This window comes from Nerophis lumbriciformis, linkage group LG39, assembly GCF_033978685.3.
Source record: "Nerophis lumbriciformis linkage group LG39, RoL_Nlum_v2.1, whole genome shotgun sequence".
NCBI lineage: Eukaryota > Metazoa > Chordata > Actinopteri > Syngnathiformes > Syngnathidae > Nerophis > Nerophis lumbriciformis.
This window is the reverse complement of record NC_084586.2, coordinates 13,154,388-13,177,496: the sequence shown is the minus strand read 5'-3', so window position 1 is coordinate 13,177,496 and position 23,109 is coordinate 13,154,388. Positions and strand designations below refer to the sequence as shown.

Here is a 23,109-nt window from a genome sequence, read left to right as displayed (position 1 = left end):
AAAAAGTACTGGTCCCCAATCCCCCGCCCCCCCCCCCCCCGTCGTCTTCACGTCGTGTCATTGTTGGTTTTACAAGCAGAGGAGCATGTTCGGCAGCGCACAATCACGGAGTACTTACAGCAGACATAGTGTGTAGACAGAAAAGGGAGAACGGAAGCATTTTGGCTTAAAAACTAACGATAAAGGTGAAGTTATAACACTGAAACGCCCTCAGGAAGAGGTGCTTTAAAACATGGCTAACGTCCATCAGTCTGCAGTGTTGTAGCTACTTCTAAATCACTAATCCTCGCCTCCATGGCGACAAATAAAGTGAGTTTCTTACAAGTATCGTCCCTGCAGGACGAGGAATAGTTAATCATGCTTCACTACACAACGAAGCTCACCGGCGTCACAATTAGGGCTGCAACAACGAATCGACTAAATCGATTAAAATCGATTATAAAAATAGTTGCCGATTAATTTGGTCATCGATTCGTTGGATGTCTATGTCTACTAAAGTGAAGTTATTTTTGTACAAAATCGAACCCTTTTTTTTTTTTACAGATAACATATTTTTTAAATAAAATAAACCCAATCATTGCCCAGAATATGCTAGTTATTCTACTTTAGTGTAATTATTAGTTTTTTTTAAGTCACCTATGATTTTCAATAACATTAAATACATATTTTTCAAAATTCACACAACACCCCAAAAATTTGTTTTTCTACAAAAGTGCAAATGTTTTTCTCCAAAATCCACTTTTTTTTTCAAAACATCAAATACTATAAAATCAAATAACACAGCTAAATTGCAATTATTTTTGTACGAAATCCAACCTTTTTTCTACAGATCAAACAATTTTTTTCTAATAAAATAAACCCAAGCATTGCCCAAAATATTTTAGTATTTTTTTCTTTTTGTACAAAATCCAACATTTGTTTTACTTCTTTTTTTTTTTTTAAATAAAACAAACAGCCAAAAAGTGTTAGTTTTTCTACTGAAGTGCAAGACTTTCTGTACAAAACTTTTCAAAACTTTTTTTTTTTTTTTTTTAAATAAACCTTTATTTATAAACTGCAGCATTTACAAACAGCTGAGAAACAATAATCAAAATAAGTATGGTGCCAGTATGCTGGGTTTTTTTCAATAAAATACTGGAAAGGATAGAAATGTAGTTTGTCTCTTTTATCCGATTATTGATCGATTAATCGAAGTAATAATCGACAGATTAATCGATTATCAAATTAGTTGTTAGTTGCAGCCCTAGTCACAATGTAAACAAACGCCATGGGTGGATCTACACCTGACATCCACTGTAATGATACCAAGTACAGGAGCGTATCTAGTCGATATTTTTTAGAATCACAAAATCTTTTTTCGTTGTTTTTTTTAAAATTTATATTGTGTTTATAAACTCAGGAAATACGTCCCTGGACACATGAGGACTTTAAATATTACCAATGTATGATCCTGTAACGACTTGTTATCAGATTGATACCCAAATGTGTGGTATCATCCAAAACTAATGTAAAGAATCCAAACAACAGAAGAATAAGTGATTATTACATTTTAACAGAAGTGTAGATAGAACATGTTAAAAGAGAAAGTAAGCAGATATTAACAGTAAATGCACTGCAAAAACTGAAATCGAAGTAAGATGAAATATCTCAAATAAGGGTGATATTTGCTTATTTTCTGTCTGATAAGATAATTCTTCTCACTAAGCAGATTTTATGTTAGAGTGTTTTACTTGTTTTAAGGGTTTTGGTCCTAAATGATCTCAGTAAGATATTACAGCTTGTTGCTGAGATTTTATGACCTATATTGAGTAAAACATGCTTGAAACTAGAATATCAACTGTTGCAAAGCTGTGTCATTAACACTCACAAGTATAAAACTACTTTTTTAAAGTAATAATTTCTTACTTCAAGCATGAAAAAAAAAAATCATGACGAGCGCATATCATTATGTCAAGATAATGGCACTAGCATTTACTTCATTTAAGAATATTTTTCAACATATTGAGCAAAAAGATCTCTTTTTTTTTTTCCTACCAAGAAAAGTGCACTTGTTATTAGTGAGAATATACTTATTTTAAGGTATTTTTGGATTCATTGAAATTCTAATTTTCTTGTTCTATTGGCAGATAATTTTGCTTAGTTCAAATAAAATACCCCTAATTTTTTTTGTTCTAGTTTTTGAACACTGATTTTTTACAGTGTGACCAAGTAGATTAATAATTCATTTTCTACCACTTGTCCTTAATAATTTTGACGAAATAATAGAATGGAAAATGAAACAATATAATAAATTAGGAGCCTTTGTTTACTCACTTACTGCTAAAAGACAAGTTGTTTTGTATGTTCACTATTTCATTTAAGGACAAACTTGCAATAAGAAACATATGTTTAATGTACCGTAACATTTTTTGTTAAAATAAAGCCAATAATGCAATTTTTTGTGGTGTCCCCTTTATTTAGAAATGTATCGAAAAGTACCGAAAAGTATCGAAATATATTTTGGTACCGGTACAACACTCGATTATTTCATTTTTATTTTTAGAATATGCTGCGGGCCTGAAAAAAATGGCTCATTTCATGCAAGATTTGTCATTTTTGGCAAACAAGTTAATTTTTTTAGTATACAAAAAAATAACGCTTTAGTTTGTGACCGTTTGTGAAACTTTTTTGTGAAATTTAACAGCCTGCAATCAATTAAGTGGGTGCCAACAAATACAAAGAGTGGCTTCTTGTATCTTAAAAACTATATAGACGTGTTTTTTGATTTTCCATCCATCCATTTTCTACCGCTTGTCCCTTTTTGGGGTCGTGGGGGATGCTGGAGCCTATCTCAGCTGCATTTGGGCGGAAGGCGGGGTACACCCTGGACAAGTCGCCACTTTATAAATTTACATACAGTATAACATATACAAATTTAATGATTTAGGGAAAATGAAAATATTTACAGTACCTAATTTTAAAAAAAAGTCATATATCTTGTATCTTTTGAGTTTTCTCCTTTTTATTATTTCATTTTTATTTTTAGAATATGCTGCGGGCCTGAAAAAAATGGCTCATTTCATGCAAGATTTGTCATTTTTGGCAAACAAGTTAATTTTTTTAGTATACAAAAAAATAACGCTTTAGTTTGTGACCGTTTGTGAAACTTTTTTGTGAAATTTAACAGCCTGCAATCAATTAAGTGGGTGCCAACAAATACAAAGAGTGGCTTCTTGTATCTTAAAAACTATATAGACGTGTTTTTTGATTTTCCATCCATCCATCCAATTTTTTGTGTTGTCCCCTTTATTTAGAAATGTATCGAAAAGTACCGAAAAGTATCGAAATATATTTTGGTACCGGTACAACACTCGATTCAAATGAATGCATTGGAATGAAAACAAACCTCGTTGCAACATAAAGCATTTTTGTGGGGAAACATCGTGTTTTCAGCGCATGTTTTGCAGATTGTGTTTGTGGGACAGACTCGCCCTTTTATGGAATGCGTCCCTGCGGCGGTGGGGTTGCATGGGAAAGTCGTGTTTAAAATGAGTCCAGCATTCTACATAATATAGGAACCATCCCTTGGAGCGTGTGATAATTCCTCCTTTCACTACCTCAATTGAGGCACTCGCCAAAGAGCGAACACGCTGAACTCCGAACAGCACTTGTGGTCCGTCGAAGCGAGCGAATTCCCCGACGTGAAGTGAGACGAGATAAAAAAAACAAAGTGTTTTATTGGGACGGGGATCACATGTTGCCGCCGAGGACAAACTCTCAGGGCCAAAACAAACAGGCCTTTATCCGCTCTCGTAAAGGATGGATGCAGCGTCCGCCATGGCGGTCCCGAGTCCAAGTAGATTACATGACAAGAAACCGTAAGGAATGAAAGGATCCTCAGTCTGTCTGAGCCACAGCCGTGGTAAGATAAGCTCGTCGGTCTCCACCTACGACCGCACCGAGTTGGGAACGTTTGACCCGCACAATTGGACCGAGCTTGAACAGCTTTTAGACTTAGACAAACTTTATTGATCCACAAGGGAAATTGTTCCACACAGTAGCTCAGTTACAAAGGATGGAATGGACAATGCACACAAGGGGGTGAAATCAATAGGTATAAAGTAGACTAAAAATGTACCATAGTACATTTTTCAGAACATATGCACTAGGGATGTCCCGATCCGATATTTGGATCGGATTGGCCGCCAATATTTGCAAAAAAATGCGTATCGGCAAGGCATGGGAAAATGCCGATCCAGATCCAGTTTTAAAAAAAACTCCGGTCCGTGTTTTCCAACGCACCGATTTAAATAATACATTCCACTTTTCTGCTGCTCCCTAATTTCCGTTCCGCATTTTCCAGCACACCTTCAACACATCCACAGGTCTGTGGATTCTCACGCAGTTGCTTTTAGCTGCTGGCATTACACGACAGGCTCTTCTCACTCGTTCCTGTGTCTCCCTCTTACAGACAGCGAGCGCACCTTCTTACACACGTCACATACCGTCACGTCATACGTCACATACGTATACGCCCTCTCCCAGCAGAGAGCGAGGTAGCAGCATGGCTAACGTTAGCTGTGATGCTAGCGCAGCCGCTAAGGTGCGCGCCTGCTCAAGCGTCCTCTGCGCACGGCAAATCTATGCCAGGCACAAAATCAAATAAGAAAATAAGCGCATAACAATTTTCGACACACGGACACGACAGAGAAAACAGTTTTCGTCATCATTGTTCAAATATTGTAACGTCTGTCGAGACGCTTATCTCCATTCGGTGCCACACGCCCACACCATCAAAATGCCGAGGCAAACATTTCCACATCAACACCGTATGAAAAAAATAGTGATTTTTTTTTTAGTTGTCATTTCCCTCTCTGCATGAAAGTTTAAAAGTAGCATATATTAATGCAGTATGAAGAAGAATGTTTTAATGTAGACACATAGAATCATCATACTGCTGTGATTATATGCATCAAGTGTTCATTCAAGGCTAAGGCAAAATATCGAGATATATATCGTGTATCGCAATATGGCCTTAAAATATCGCAATATTAAAAAAAGGCCATATCGCCCAGCCCTAGTTCAATGATGCCATTTCTGTTTGTCATGTATAATTTTGTCTATTTTGTGTTTATCCTTGAATAAACAGGTCAGTTTCTTGTTACCAACCATTGTGTATTATTCAAACTCCCCTAATTCAGCTGGCTAGTTGTTATCAAGAGTACTAAAACCCTTTTCAACATGATTCTGACAACTAAGTAGGCTAAATAACTTTAAACTTTAATACATGCTCGGATAGGCCAGTATCGGTCAGTATCGGTATCGGTCAGTATCGGTATCGGATCGGAAGTGCAAAAACAATATCGGTATCGGATCGGAAGTGCAAAAACCTGGATGGGGACATCCCTAATATGCACCAAAAAAATCGATTCTTTTTCATCTCGATTCTAAATCGATTTATAATTTTCAAAAATCGAATCAAAAATACAATCAATTTGTGAAAATAAGTTGTTTAGGCCATTTCCATGCAAACAGAAGCTTTTCTAACCTGAAACCTGTTTTGAAAAAGATCCATTGTAATTATTACACTGAATAATACATTGCAAGAATCGGTTTGAATCGGGAATCGATTCTGAATCTCATAGTCACCCCAGGGATCGGAATCGGAGCGAATCGTTAGGTGCCCTAAGATTCACACCCCTAATTCTAACAGTAATATGTGTCCTTTAAGCATGTTTAAGAGATGAGCATGCTCTGTGTTTACTCCCATCACTTGTCACAAAAAGCAGGCTTCGCTACACATCTAAATAAATAAAGCTCTTCTAATGGACAGGGAAGCTGTAAGATGAATCGTTTTGTTTTTTAAGCCAACTTTCCTGATGCAGCCCCTGGTTCTGTTCAGTCCGGGCCTCGAACCTCATCGACCACGTAAGGCACTGCGCTAAAAACCCAAGCTGTCAACTCTGTGTCTAGTTAAAGTTAAAGTACGGTACCATCTAGCGCAGGGGGGACCAAACTTTTTGACTTGGGGACAGCATTGGGCTAAAAAAAAAATTATTATATATATATATATATATATATATATATATATACATACATATATATATATATATATACATACATATATATATATATACATACATATATATATATATACATACATATATATATATATACATACATATATATATATATATATATATATATATATATATATATATACATATATATATATACATATATATATATACATATATATATATATATATATATATACATATATATATATATATATATATATATATATATATATATATATATATATATATATATATATATAAATATATACATACATACATACATATATATATATATATATATATATATATATATATATATATATATATATATATATATATATATATATATATATATATATATATATATATATATATATATATATTAATTAGGGGTGTAACGGTACGTGTATTTGTATTGAACCGTTTCTGTACGGGGGTTCCGGTTCGGTTCGGAGGTGTACCGAACGAGTTTCCACACGGACATATTAAGTAGCGTAACACACGTTGTGTAAACAATGCACACCGAGGCACAACACACGGCATGCTAGCAGCTAACGGGCTATGATAGACTGACCATACGTCCTCTTTTCCCCGGACATGTCCTCTTCTGCGGAGATGTCAGGGCGGAGTTTCTTAAATGCCTCAAATGTCCGGCATTTTGAGTTAGGGTTGCGTGTATTTTCAATGTACGTTCAGGGTTAAGAAGGGGTTAAAAACAAAACAAATTGTGCGTGCAGCAGCATTGGCGAGGGAGGGGCAGAGACAGAGAGAGAGAGAGAGAGTTATGATAAACGCGCATGCGTCGCCAGGCTCTGCTTTTTATCCATAGATTTATCAGATTTAATTTTTTGTTATCTATAGCAGGGGTGTCAAAAGTGTGCCCCGGAGGCCATTTGCGGCCCACGGCTAATGTTTTAAAGGCCCACGGCACATTCTAAAAATACTATTAAAATAAACAAAAACATAACAAAAGTGAAATAAAAAAGCTTAAAGGTTAAATGTAATTTAGAAAAAGTTGCAATGTTGACTAATAAAACAAAGCTGTTTATTTTTTCTTTCAAACGGTCATTGCTCAAAACATAATATTGAATCAAAATCAATGTTATTATGAATTATTGAAGGTTCCATTACTTCACATCAAATATTCCACTAAGAAAAATATTTTTGGTGGAAGATTTTGCAAATTTGGTAAATAAATAACCCAAAAATTGATATTTTGTTGTTTTCTTACTGTATCGAAAATGAACCGAACCGTGACCTCTAAACCGAGGTACGTACCGAACCGAAATTTTTGTGTACCGCTACACCTCTAATATATATATATATATATATATATATATATATATATATATATACACACATATATATATATATACACATATATATACATATATATATATATACATATATATATATATATACATACATATATATATATATATATATATATATATATATATATATATATATACATATACATATATATATATATATATACTGTATACTGTATATAGATATACTGTAGATAAAAAATTATACATATAGATAGATAGATAGATAGATAGATAGATAGATAGATAGATAGATAGATAGATAGATAGATAGATAGATGGATAGATAGAGAGCCTATACAAATATAGCTTATACATAAATGTATATAATGGATATATAATTAATATAATTGGATATTAAGAGTATGTGAAAGCTCGACTTGTAGCTTGTTTACTTCCGTGAGGACCTCCTTAAAGTTTTGTAATCAATCAGAAATATCAAGAAGCTAAACTGCGCCAAACATGGATAAGTGTGTAATTTAGAATTTTTTTCAAGGTGTTTGAGCATTTTTTTATGATATCCACAAAGTTCAGTGACCATGTTTGTTGACATTTTGTATTGGTTGGAATTTGTTTTTGTCACCATGACTAGGGAAGGTTGTTTGTGTTGGTTCATATAAATAAATGCTGCGCGTTTAGAGCATAATAAATGGTCATTGACCAGAAATAACTCATTTTGTCCACTAGTTGGCAATAAAATAGCAACATCAAAATGATTAGACTTTTAAAATCAATGCAATCTCCCTATGGGCAAGAATTTTTATTAAACTCATGACGTCTCGTCAATTTAAAGATGTCTAATCTAGCGCAAGCTCTTAAATTGTTAGGGAGTGAGGTTTAGTAACGTACACAATGGCACAGCCGCACTGGCTGGCATCCATTTCAATAGTATTATTAATGTTGCTCTTCAAATTTGACTGTAGTGTTAGCATGTAGCTCACATACAGATGGTCCGATCAAGGCTTTGTGCTGCTGATACTGATCATCCATGAGTGAGATCAGCCAATATCAATACCAATCACATGCATTAACAGTAAATGCTCTTTATTTATTCATAATAAGCGCTTTTGACCATAACAATGAACTAAAAATATCAACACGGCATGGCGCAGTGGGAGAGTGGCCGTGCGCAACCCGAGGGTCCCTGGTTCAATCCCCACCTAGTACCAACCTCGTCATGTCCGTTGTGTCCTGAGCAAGACACTTCACCCTTGCTCCTGATGGGTGCTGGTTAGCGCCTTGCATGGCAGCTCCCTCCATCAGTGTGTGAATGTGTGTGTGAATGGGTAAATGTGGAAGTAGTGTCAAAGCGCTTTGAGTACCTTGAAGGTAGAAAAGCGCTATACAAGTACAACCCATTTATCATTATTTATCATTTAACACAATATTTAAACTAGATGAGGCAATTCCTGAAGGAATAGCGTGTGAATGAAAGTTGAAATGAAAAGTTGGAATGGTTTGAATGTTGACGAGTTTGAATTTCCAGGAAAACCGGAATTTAGTTTGAAACTCGGGAAAGTGTTGGTTGGATGAGTGGAATGTGTTGATGTTGGAATGGTTTGTATAGGTTGAAAAATGTGGGAATTGTGAAAGTGTGAAAAATGGATAATTCATTTTGAATGTGGAAAATGTCCCTAAAAACAGGAAATTCTAGGAAATCCAGGAATTTGTTTTTAAATTGTTGAAAGGGAGCACACAATTCCTGAACAGGCTGAATATTTTAAACGGTTTGAATCAGATAAAAAAATTTGGGAGTTGTGTAACTTTGAAAAATGTTCCATTCTTTTCAATGGGATTTCATGGACATTTCTGGAAAAGAGGGAATTTTTTGAAAAATGCTATAAAAAAAAACTTGAATGTTCCGAATGGTCGGTGTTGGAATTTTTCAAATCGGTCGAGAAATGTTGAAGGAGTAACATTTTCAATTGAGAAATGGTATTACGAAATTCCTGGAATTTCAGGAAAACCAGGAATTTTTCCAGTTCCAAAAGCAACAGTGGTTGAAGTGGGTTGAAAAATGTGGAAGAAGTTGTCGACAGAAAAAAAGCGTGAAAAAAGGGTTTGAAAAAACAGGAATTTTGGGAATTCCTGGAAAGTTTTTGAACTTGAAAAAAGTTTGAATTTCGAGGATGAGTGGAATATGTTGAAGGTGGAATGGTTTGAATCAGTTGAAAAATGTGCAAATAGTGGAAGTTTAAAAAATGGCCAATTCATTTTGAATGGGAAAAATGTCCCGGAAAACCTTGAATTCTGGGAAATCTGGGAATTTTTGGAATTTGTCAAGGAAAAGACCGCGATTCCCGAATAGGCTGAAAAGTTCGAAGTTGGAACGGTTTGAATCGGGTGAAAAATGTGGAAAGTAGAACGCGCCAAAATCTGGAGAAGAAGAACAATAATAAATAGATGACCCCGAAAGGGACAAGCGGTAGGAAATGGATGGATGGATGAATTTTGGTGTAGAAAACCATATGTGTGAATGCTTTGAAGCATTGACACAATTATAATCTTGTACTATATAAAATTGTTTGATCAAAACACAATCAAGTTCCAGTAACTGACTTATCGAATGTCGGCCCAAATGTGACAGTTAGTACATTAAATATATGCTTACAGGATGTATATAAAACGATAATGGAGGTTTTTGGATGTTTTTATAGAGCTCTTTATAGGCGGAATAGAGCGACTCCTGTTAGCTGACTTTTGCTAGCCTTTATTCATGAGGTGGAATGCATAACAAAGAAAAATATGTGTTTTTGTCTCATATAAGGATTGTGAATGATAGACAAAATTCCCCCCCAAAAAGTGTGGTTCCCCTTTAACAGTATTTCAATTAAGGGGGCGTGAAAATATGATGTCCCCTCGCGGGGGGCGTGATAAAAAAAAAAGTAGTTTCATTCATCGTTCGAGGAACTGACTTATCGAACATCTGCCCAAATATGACAGTTACTACATTACATATATGCTTACAGGATGTATATAAAACGATAATTGAGGTTTTTTTAGATCTCTTTATAAGCGGAATAGAGCGACTTCTATTAGCTGACTTTTGCCAGCCTTTATTTATGAGTTAGAATGCATAACAAGGAAAAACATGTGTTTTTGTCTCATATAAGGATTGTGAATGATAGACAAAATTCCTAAAAAAAAAAAAGCGTGCTTACCCTCTAATAGTGTTTCAATTAAGGGGGGCGTGAAAAGATGATGTCTCTTAGCGGGGGGGGGGGGGTGATAAAAAAATTATGTATTTTCATTCATCGTTCGAGTAACTGACTTATCGAACGTCGGCCCAAATGTGACAGTTACGACATTACATATATGCTTGAAGCATGTATATAAAACGGTAATGGAGGTTTTCGGATGTTTTTTTAGATCTCTTTATAGGCGGAATAGAGCGACTCCTGTTAGCTGACTTTTGCTAGCATTTATTTATGAGTTAGAATGCATAACAAAGAAAAACATGTGTTTTTGTCTCATATAAAAAAAAGTGTGCTTCCCCTTTATTAGTGTTTCGATTAAGGGGGGCGTGAAAAGATTGTGTCCCCTAGCGGGGGGCGTGATAAAAAAATAATGCATTTTCATTCATCGTTCGAATAACTGACTTATCGAACGTCAGCCCAAATGTGACAGTTAGTACATTATATATATGCTTACAGGATGTATATAAAATGATAATGGAAGTTTTGGATGTTTTTTTAGATCTCTTTATAGGCGGAATAGAGCGACTCCTGTTAGCTGACTTTTGCTAGCATTTATTTATGAGTTAGAATGCATAAAAAAGAAAAACATGTGTTTTTGTCTCATATAAGGATTGTGAATGATAGACAAAATCCCCCCCAAAAAAACGTGGTTCCCCTTAAATAGTGTTTCAATTAAGGGGGGCGTGAAAAGACTATGTCCCCTAGAGGGGGGCGTGATAAAAAAGAAGGTATTTTCATTCATCGTTCGAGTAACTGACTTATCGAACGTCGGCCCAAATGTGACAGTTAGTACATTACATATATGCTTGAAGCATGTATATAAAACGATAATGGAGGTTTTCGGATGTTTTTTTAGATCTCTTTATAGGTGGAATAGAGCGACTCCTGTAAGCTGACTTTTGCTAGCATTTATTTATGAGTTAGAATGCATAAAAAGAAAAAAATTAGTTTTTGTATCATATAAGGATTGTGAATGATAGACAAAATTCCCCCCAAAAAAGTGTGGTTCTCCTTTAATAGTGTTTCAATTAAGGGGCGCGTGAAAAGACTAAGTCCACTAGCGGGGGCGTGATAAAAAATAATGTATTTTCATTCATCGTTCCAGTAGCTGACTTATCGAATGTCGGCCCAAATGTGACAGTTACTACATTAAATATAAGCTTACAGGATGTATATAAAACGATAATGGAGGTTTTCGGATGTTTTTTTAGATCTCTTTATAGGCTTATCTCTCTTGCTAGCCTTTATTTATGAGTTAGCTGACTTTTGCTAACCTTTATTTATGAGTTAGAATGCATAACAAAGAAAAACATATGTTATTGTCTCATATAAGGATTGTGAATGATAGACAAAATTCCCAAAAAAAAGTGTGCTTCCCCTTTATTAGTGTTTCAATTAAGGGGGGCGTGAAAAGATGATGTCCCTTAGCGGAGGGCGTTATAAAAAATAATGTATTTTCATTCATCATTCGAGTAACTGACTTATCGAACATCGGCCCAAATGTGACAGTTACTGCATTAAATATATGCTTCCAGGATGTATATAAAAACAATAATGGAGGATTTTTTAGAGCTCTTTATAGGCGGAATAGAGCGACTCTTATTAGCTGACTTTTGCTAGCCTTTATTTATGAGTTAGAATGCATAACAAAGAAAAACATGTGTTTTTGTCTCATATAAGGATTGTGAATGATAGACAAAATTCCCCCCAAAAAAGTGTGGTTCCCCTTTAATAGTATTTCAATTAAGGGGGGCATGAAAAAATGATGTCCCCTCGCGGGGGGCGTGATACAAAATGTTTTATTTTCATTCATCGTTCGAGTAACTGACTTATCGAACGTCGGCCCAAATGTGACAGTTAGTACATTACATACTATATGCTTGAAGCATGTATATAAAACGATAATGGAGGTTTTCGGATGTTTTTTTAGATCTCTTTATAGGCGGAATAGAGCGACTCCTGTTAGCTGACTTTTGCTAGCATTTATTTATGAGTTAGAATGCATAACAAAGAAAAACATGTGTTTTTGTCTCATATAAGGATTGTGAATGATAGACAAAATTCCCCCCCAAAAAAGTGTGGTTCCCCTTTAACAGTATTTCAATTAAGGGGGCGTGAAAATATGATGTCCCCTCGCGGGGGGCGTGATAAAAAAAAAAAGTAGTTTCATTCATCGTTCGAGGAACTGACTTATCGAACATCTGCCCAAATATGACAGTTACTACATTACATATATGCTTACAGGATGTATATAAAACGATAATTGAGGTTTTTTTAGATCTCTTTATAAGCGGAATAGAGCGACTTCTATTAGCTGACTTTTGCCAGCCTTTATTTATGAGTTAGAATGCATAACAAGGAAAAACATGTGTTTTTGTCTCATATAAGGATTGTGAATGATAGACAAAATTCCTAAAAAAAAAAAAGCGTGCTTACCCTCTAATAGTGTTTCAATTAAGGGGGGCGTGAAAAGATGATGTCTCTTAGCGGGGGGGGGGAGTGATAAAAAAATTATGTATTTTCATTCATCGTTCGAGTAACTGACTTATCGAACGTCGGCCCAAATGTGACAGTTACGACATTACATATATGCTTGAAGCATGTATATAAAACGATAATGGAGGTTTTCGGATGTTTTTTTAGATCTCTTTATAGGCGGAATAGAGCGACTCCTGTTAGCTGACTTTTGCTAGCATTTATTTATGAGTTAGAATGCATAACAAAGAAAAACATGTGTTTTTGTCTCATATAAAAAAAAGTGTGCTTCCCCTTTATTAGTGTTTCGATTAAGGGGGGCGTGAAAAGATTGTGTCCCCTAGCGGGGGGCGTGATAAAAAAATAATGCATTTTCATTCATCGTTCGAATAACTGACTTATCGAACGTCAGCCCAAATGTGACAGTTAGTACATTATATATATGCTTACAGGATGTATATAAAATGATAATGGAAGTTTTGGATGTTTTTTTAGATCTCTTTATAGGCGGAATAGAGCGACTCCTGTTAGCTGACTTTTGCTAGCATTTATTTATGAGTTAGAATGCATAAAAAAGAAAAACATGTGTTTTTGTCTCATATAAGGATTGTGAATGATAGACAAAATCCCCCCCAAAAAAACGTGGTTCCCCTTAAATAGTGTTTCAATTAAGGGGGGCGTGAAAAGACTATGTCCCCTAGAGGGGGGCGTGATAAAAAAGAAGGTATTTTCATTCATCGTTCGAGTAACTGACTTATCGAACGTCGGCCCAAATGTGACAGTTAGTACATTACATATATGCTTGAAGCATGTATATAAAACGATAATGGAGGTTTTCGGATGTTTTTTTAGATCTCTTTATAGGTGGAATAGAGCGACTCCTGTAAGCTGACTTTTGCTAGCATTTATTTATGAGTTAGAATGCATAAAAAGAAAAAAATTAGTTTTTGTATCATATAAGGATTGTGAATGATAGACAAAATTCCCCCCAAAAAAGTGTGGTTCTCCTTTAATAGTGTTTCAATTAAGGGGCGCGTGAAAAGACTAAGTCCACTAGCGGGGGCGTGATAAAAAATAATGTATTTTCATTCATCGTTCCAGTAGCTGACTTATCGAATGTCGGCCCAAATGTGACAGTTACTACATTAAATATAAGCTTACAGGATGTATATAAAACGATAATGGAGGTTTTCGGATGTTTTTTTAGATCTCTTTATAGGCTTATCTCTCTTGCTAGCCTTTATTTATGAGTTAGCTGACTTTTGCTAACCTTTATTTATGAGTTAGAATGCATAACAAAGAAAAACATATGTTATTGTCTCATATAAGGATTGTGAATGATAGACAAAATTCCCAAAAAAAAGTGTGCTTCCCCTTTATTAGTGTTTCAATTAAGGGGGGCGTGAAAAGATGATGTCCCTTAGCGGAGGGCGTTATAAAAAATAATGTATTTTCATTCATCATTCGAGTAACTGACTTATCGAACATCGGCCCAAATGTGACAGTTACTGCATTAAATATATGCTTCCAGGATGTATATAAAAACAATAATGGAGGATTTTTTAGAGCTCTTTATAGGCGGAATAGAGCGACTCTTATTAGCTGACTTTTGCTAGCCTTTATTTATGAGTTAGAATGCATAACAAAGAAAAACATGTGTTTTTGTCTCATATAAGGATTGTGAATGATAGACAAAATTCCCCCCAAAAAAGTGTGGTTCCCCTTTAATAGTATTTCAATTAAGGGGGGCATGAAAAGATGATGTCCCCTCACGGGGGGCGTGATACAAAATGTTTTATTTTCATTCATCGTTCGAGTAACTGACTTATCGAACGTCGGCCCAAATGTGACAGTTAGTACATTACATATATGCTTGAAGCATGTATGTAAAACGATAATGGAGGTTTTCGGATGTTTTTTTAGATCTCTTTATAGGCGGATTAGAGCGACTCCTGTTAGCTGACTTTTGCTAGCATTTATTTATGAGTTAGAATGCATAAAAAAGAAAAACATGTGTTTTTGTCTCATATAAGGATTGTGAATGATAGACAAAATTCCCAAAAAAAAGCGTGGTTCCCCTTTAATAGTGTTTCAATTTAGGGGGCGTGAAAAGATGATGTCCCCTAGCGGGGGGCGTGATAAAAAAGAATGTATTTTCATTCATCGTTTGAGTAACTGACTTATCGAACGTCGGCCCAAATATGACAGTTACTGCATTAAATATATGCTTACAAGATGTATATAAAACAATAATGGAAGATTTTTTAGATCTCTTTATAGACGGATTAGAGCGACTCTTATTAGCTGACTTTTGCTAGCCTTTATTTATGAGTTAGAATGCATAACAAAGAAAAACATGTGTTTTTGTCTCATATAAGGATTGTGAATGATAGACAAAATTCCCCCCAAAAAGCGTGGTTACCCTTTAATAGTATTTCAATTTAGGGGGGCGTGAAAAGATGATGTCCCCTAGTGGGGGGCGTGATCAAAAATAATGGACAACCACTGGCCTAAGTCTGGTTTGGTTTGCTGGCAAATCTTGGCAAAGGTCGGAGTACAGTAGTACTAGAATCCGGTCAATTCGTGGCGACAACAAACCGGGTCAAAGAAGACCACGGCTGACCTTTGATGGAGTCAACAAAGCAACTATTGATGTCGGGGGAAAAAAAAAAATTTTTTTCCATGACTTCAACACGCAAGAAGGCCCCGGTCACATACCCAGTCCTCGTAGTGCCGGGTCCCGTTCTGCAGCAGGTCCTCCAGCTGGATGGTGCAGTTGGCCACGAAGTCGTCGTAGCCGATGGGCGCGTCGTGGAAGACGGACAGCTCCAGGCTGCGTCCCTCGCGGACCTCGGTGCAGAACTCCTGGTGCCAGGCGGGGCTGTTGGTCTTGGTGCGGGTGGCCGTCTGGCCCAGCCGGGTCTGGTCCAGGTTGAGGGCCAGGTAGGGGTCCAGCAGGAAGGAGCCGCTCTTGCCCACGGCGTGACGCAGGGCCCAGGGGGTGGGCTTGAGGTCCACCGCCTCGCACACGCGCACCTTGAGGAGGCCACTGAAGACTGGCATGGCTGCCAACTAGTGTGTGTTTTTACTTGTCTATAAATGTGTGTGTGTGTGTGTTCGACGTGTGTGTGTGTGTGTGTGTGTGTGTGTCACTACACCGTCCTGCTACATTCCACACTGACGCGTGGACCTTCAGCCATGGCACAAGTGTGGGGATGACGATGAAGGATGAAGATGTCCCACTCGTGTTTGTTTACAAGCGGAAACAGGCCGGGGATCCGAACAGGCGGAGAGGCGGGAACGCCGACTGACGGCCTCCGACGTCCCCTGGAGCTCGTCTTCCCCCGCCCGCCCCAGCCCTCTCGCCGTCCACGGTGCGCCTCGCCCGGGTCAGGGTGGGGGAGAGCGAGAGCAGCCGCGCCTAGCCATCCGGGATTGGCGCTCCGGTCTCCAGCCCCCCAGTCCGGGGCTGCCTCCCCTCGAAGGGATGATAATCCCCCGCGGATTGGAGCTGGCTTTTCGCCGCTCGAACCGAGCTCGCTTCCCGGCTACGGGAGTCTCGCAGTGGCGCGGCGTGGGGTTTTTTTGGTGTTTTTTTTTACTCACAAACCGCCTCGGTCCATCGCGGCGTCGCTTCGTTCGTCGTTCGGTTTTTCCTCTGCCTGCCGTTCTTCGGTTGCTCCGCGCGCGCGTCCGTCGGTCGGTCGGTCCGCCCCTCGTTTGCTTCCCGTCCCCCTCGGGCGCGCGCTTACTGCAGGAAATGCGCAAAACGCGTCACTCCGTCGGCTGCGCGCACGCAAGAGGTGGGCAAGGCGCGTGCTCGTGAGTGACCAGACTACTAAGAGGTGGGCGATACAGCAGATCGATAAAAGAGTTAATCAACCATTTTTGTATGTCATTATTTTTGGACTAAACTTTTTGTTATACAAAACATGTATTTTTAATGGCACATTCTATAAATAAAAAAAACACTGTATTTTTAAAAAACGTAAAAAACGATAAAAATTAAACTTTTATCGATCTGCTGCATGATAAAGAGTTAATCAACCATTTTTTTTAATTTAATAATTTTGGACTAAGCATTTTGTAGTTAAGTATCCAAAATATATATTTTTAACGGCATATCCTAAAAATAAAAAAATAAAAAATACTGTATTTTTAAAAAACGTAAAAAACGAGAAAAAGTTGCAATGTTGACTCCATGCAGGCTGTTTTTTATTTTGCTTTAAAACTGTCATTGCTCAAAAAAATAATATTAGAATAGAATCATCATGTTATGAATCATTGACCTATGACCAGACTACTAGGGAATGGGCGATACAGGCTGTATCGCCCATTACTTTTATCGATCTGCTTGCTGTATCATACAGCAGATCGATTAAAAGAGATAATCAACCATTTTTTTTATGTCATTATTTTGGACTAAACTTTTTGTTATACAAAATATGTATTTTTAACGGCACATTCTAAAAAAAAAAAATACTGTATTTTTAAAAAACGTAAAAAAAGAGAAAAACTAAACTTTTATCAACCTGCTGTATCATACAGCAGATCGATAAAAGAGTTAATCAACCATTTTTGTATGTAATTATTTTTGGACTAAACTTTTTGGTGTCCAAAATATGTATTTTTAACGGCACATTCTAAAAATATATATATATACTGTATTTAAAGAAAAAAAACTAAAAAACGTAAAAAAACGAGAACAATCAACCATTTTTTCATGTCATTATTTTGGACTAAACTTTTTGTTGTACAAAATGTGTATTTTTAATGGCACTTTCGGGAAAAAAAATACTGCATTTTTAAAAAACGAGAAAAACAAAACTTTTATCGATCGGCTGTATCATACAGCAGATCGATAAAAGAGTTAATCAACCATTTTTTTATGTAATTATTTTTGGACTAAACTTTTTGTTATACTGTTTAGTGTCCAAAATATGTATTTTTAACGGCACATTCTAAAAAAAAAAAAATACTGTATTTTTTTTTAAAAACGTAAAAAACGTAAAAAACGAGAACAATCAACCATTTTTTGATGTCATTATTTTGGACTAAACTTTTTGTTATATAAAATGTGTATTTTTAACGGCACATTTGAAAGAGAAAAAAAATGTATTTTTAAAAAACAAGAAAAACAAAACTTTTATCGATCGGCTGTATAATACAGCCGATCGATAAAAGAGTTAATCAACCATTTTTTTATGTAATTATTTTTGGACTAAACTTTTTGTTATACTGTTTAGTGTCCAAAATATGTATTTTTAACGGCACATTCTAAAAAAAAAAAAATACTGTATTTAAAAAAAAAACGTAAAAAACGTGGAAAAACGAGAACAATCAACCATTTTTTCATGTCATTATTTTGGACTAAACTTTTTGTTATACAAAATGTGTATTTTTAACGGCACATTCGGGAAAAAAAATACTGTATTTTTAAAAACCGAGAAAAACTAAACTTTTATCGATCGGCTGTATAATACAGCAGATCGATAAAAGAGTTAATCAACCATTTTTTTAATGTAATTATTTTGGACTAAACTTTTTGTTATTCAAAATATGTATTTTTAACGGCACATTCTAAAAAAAAAATACTGAATTTTTAAAAAACGTAAAAAAAGAGAAAAACTAAACTTTTATCAACCTGCTGTATAATACAGCCGATCGATAAAAGAGTTAATCAACCATTTTTTTATGTAATTATTTTTGGACTAAACTTTTTGTTATACTGTTTAGTGTCCAAAATATGTATTTTTAACGGCACATTCTAAATAAATAAAAATACTGTATTTAAAAAAAAAACGTAAAAAACGTGGAAAAACGAGAACAATCAACCATTTTTTCATGTCATTATTTTGGACTAAACTTTTTGTTATACAAAATTTGTATTTTTAACGGCACATTCGGGAAAAAAAATACTGTATTTTTAAAAAACGAGAAAAACTAAACTTTTATCGATCGGCTGTATAATACAGCAGATCGATAAAAGAGTTAATCAACCATTTTTTTAATGTAATTATTTTGGACTAAACTTTTTGTTATTCAAAATATGTATTTTTAACGGCACATTCTAAAAAAAAAATACTGAATTTTCAAAAAAACGTAAAAAAAGAGAAAAACTAAACTTTTATCAACCTGCTGTATCATACAGCAGATCGATAAAAGAGTTAATCAACCATTTTTGTATGTAATTATTTTTGGACTAAACTTTTTGTTATACTGTTTAGTGTCCAAAATATGTATTTTTAACGGCACATTCTAAAAAAAATAAATACTGTATTTTAAAAAAAACGTAAAAAACGTGAAAAACGAGAACAATCAACCATTTTTTCATGTCATTATTTTGGACTAAACTTTTTGTTATACAAAATGTGTATTTTTAACGGCACATTCTAAAAAAAAATACTGTATTTTTAAAAAACGTAAAAAAAGAGAAAAACTAAACTTTTATCAACCTGCTGTATCATACAGCAGATCGATAAAAGAGTTAATCAACCATTTTTGTATGTAATTATTTTTGGACTAAACTTTTTGTTATACTGTTTAGTGTCCAAAATATGTATTTTTAACGGCACATTCTAAAAAAAAAAATACTGTATTTTTTAAAAAAAAACGTAAAAAACGTGAAAAACGAGAACAATCAACCATTTTTTCATGTCATTATTTTGGACTAAACTTTTTGTTATACAAAATGTGTATTTTTAACGGCACATTCGGAAAAAAAAATACTGTATTTTAAAAAAACGAGAACAACTAAACTTTTATCGATCTGCTGTATAATACAGCAGATCGATAAAAGAGTTAATCAACCATTTTTTTATGTAATTATTTTTGGACTAAACTTTTTGTTCTACTGTTTAGTGTCCAAAATATGTATTTTTAACGGCACATTCTAAAAAAAAAAAAAATACTGTATTTAAAAAAAAAACGTAAAAAACGTAAAAAACGAGAACAATCAACCATTTTTTGATGTCATTATTTTGGACTAAACTTTTTGTCATACAAAATGTGTATTTTTAACGGCACATTCGGAAGAAAAAAAATACTGTATTTTTAAAAAATGTAAAAAACGAGAAAAACCTAATTTTTATCGATCTGCTGTATCATACAGCAGATCGATAAAAAAGTTAATCAACCATTTTTTTTTAATGTAATTATTTTGGACTAAACTTTTTGTTATACTGTTTAGTGTCCAAAATATGTATTTTTAACGGCACATTCTAAAAAAAAAAAAATACTGTATTTTTTAAAAAAACGTAAAAAACGAGAACAATCAACCATTTTTTAATGTACTTATTTTGGACTAAACTTTTTGTTAAACAAAATATGTATTTTTAATGGCACATTTAAACTTAAAAAACGAGAACAAATTGCAATGTTGACTCCGATGACACAAAACTGCCATGCAGGCTGTTGTTTTTTAAAACTGTCATTGCTCAAAAAATAATATTAGAATAGAATTCGACGTTGTTATGAATCATTGACCTATGACCAGACTACTAGGGACGATACAGGCTGTATCGCACATTCCTTTTATCGATCTGCTGTATCACACAGCAGATCGATAAAAGAGTTAATCAACCATTTTTTTTAATGTAATTATTTTGGACTAAACTTTTTGTTACACAAAATATGTATTTTAACGGCACATTCTAAAAAAAAAAGTTTTTATTTTTTTTAAAAACGTAAAAAACGAGAAAAAATTGCAATATTAGAATAGAATTCGACGTTGTTATGAATCATTGACCTATGACCAGACTACTAGGGACGATACAGGCTGTATCGCACATTACTTTTATCAATCTGCTGTATCATACAGCAGATTGATAAAAGAGTTAATCAACCATTTTTTTTTAATGTAATTATTTTGGACTAAACTTTTTGTTGCACTGTTAAGTATCCAAAATATGTATTTTTAGCGGCACATTCTAAATTAAAAAAAATACAGTATTTTTAAAAAAACGAGAAAAAATTGCAATGTTGACTCTGATGACACAAAACTGCCATGCAGGCTGTTTTTTTCCCTTTAAAACTGTCATTGCTCAAAAAATAATACTAGAATAGAAATTTGATGTTGTTATGAATCATTGACCTATGACCAGACTACTAGGGAATGGGCGATACAGGCTGTATCGCACATTCCTTTTATCGATCTGCTGTATCATACAGCAGATCGATATAAGAGTTAATCAACCATTTTTTTAATGTAATAATTTTGGATTAAACTTTTTGTTGTACTGTTAAGTGTCCAAAATATGTATTTTTAACGGTGAATAAATAAATAAAAAATACTGTATTTTTTTTCAAAACGTAAAAAACAAGAAAAAGTTGCAATGTTGACTCTGATAACACAAAACTGCCATGCAGGCTTTTTTTCTTCTTTAAAACTGTCATTGCTCAAAAAATAATATTAGATGTTGTTATGAATCATTGACCTATGACCAGACTACTAGGGAATGGGCGATACAGGCCGTATCGCCCATTCCCTTTATCGATATGCTTGCTGTATCATACAGCAGATCGATAAAAGAGTTAATCAACCATTTTTTCAATGCAATTAATTTGGACTAAAACTTTTTGTTGTACTGTTAAGTGTCCAAAAATATGCATTTTTAACGGCACATTCTAAAAAAATAAAAAATACTGTATTTAAAAAAAACTTAAAAACGAGAAAAAGTTGCAATGTTGACCCTGATAACACAAAACTTCCATACAGGCGGGGTTTTTTTTCTTTAAAACTGTCATTGCTCAAAAAATAATATTAGAAAATAATTATGAAAAATAATAAAAGTAAAATAATAACACCCACTCCCACACCCCCCGGCCTACATTTCAGTCACATTGGGTAGAAATAACTGACTAAAAAGAGATGGGGAGGGAGGTAACAACAAAAATAAAAAATCCAAACATACTGACATGGGACATGGGGGAATTTTTCTTTAATATAATTTAAAAAAAATTATTTATTTTTTTTAGATATATATCTCGTGCGCACGAGATACATATCTAAAAAATTAATAAATAAATAATAAAACAAAAACATTTAAATTCCCCCATGTCCCTTTAGGGGCTCCGTGGAAGTGTCACATAAAATAAAATAAATAAAAACAACAAAAACAACAAAGAAAAATTGTTGAGGTAAGTGAAAAGGTTCAATGTCAACAGTGAGTGTCACAATTATCCTATAGTGTCTTTAATTGAACTATGTAACTAATTATGCAGCCCCAGGTCATGTCAAATTGTTTTGGTGTACCCCTCAGGTTATATTTAATTGTATCTAAATACAAGAAAAACATGAGGTCCTTAAGCCATAGGGAGATCTTGGGGGAAAACTGTGATTTCCTCTATGATAAAATCCTTCTTCGAGGTATTAATGATGCAAAGGCGATACTGTCCTTAAAAGTCTGCTTCATGTTTTTAATAGTTTGGTGGAATTCCAAAAAAAATAGCCAATTCTGCACACGGCGTCAATTTAAAATTTAGTGCATCTGCAAGATGTTTAAAAATATTAATCCAGTAGGCTTTCAGACAGGGACAGGACCAGAACATGTGTATCATGTGACCTATTTAAGGCTCCAATTGCTTCACATCAAATATTCCACATTGAAATCTTTTTGGAGGGAAATGTTTGCATATTTTGTGTGTTAAAAAAAAAAAGTTTTTCCTGGCAAAAAAGGCATAAAAAAACAAACATAATAAAAACTTAAGTACTTTAATGGGATTTTTTAAAATGTCATTGCTCAAAAAATAATACTGATTCCAAATCAGTGTTGTTATGAATTATTGACCAGTTCAAGGCTCCAATTGCTTTACATCATATCTTACACTTTAAAATATTTTTTTGAGGGAAATGTTTGCATATTTTGTGTGTTTGTCATACAAAAAAAATTGTTTTTCCTGTCAAAAAAGGCATAAAAAAAAAAACATAATAAAAACTTTAAGTACTTTAATGGGATTTTTTAAAATGTCATTGCTCAAAAAATAATACTGATTCCAAATCAGTGCTGTTATGAATTATTGACCAGTTCAAGGCTCCAATTGCTTTAC

At 34.5% G+C, this 23,109-nt stretch overlaps 1 protein-coding gene across 1 annotated transcript in view; it reads right to left on the bottom strand.

The window, feature by feature from the left end:
* The window catches only part of prkcea (protein kinase C, epsilon a), a 107,961-nt gene extending 91,185 nt beyond the window's left edge, over positions 1 to 16,776 (bottom strand). The window contains exon 1 of the mRNA XM_061931916.1: positions 15,781 to 16,776. Within this exon, the coding sequence (XP_061787900.1) occupies positions 15,781 to 16,125 (345 nt within the window). The 5' untranslated portion in view covers positions 16,126 to 16,776. The remainder of the gene's footprint in view (positions 1 to 15,780) is intronic.
* Between the last annotated feature and the right edge of the window lie 6,333 nt (positions 16,777 to 23,109).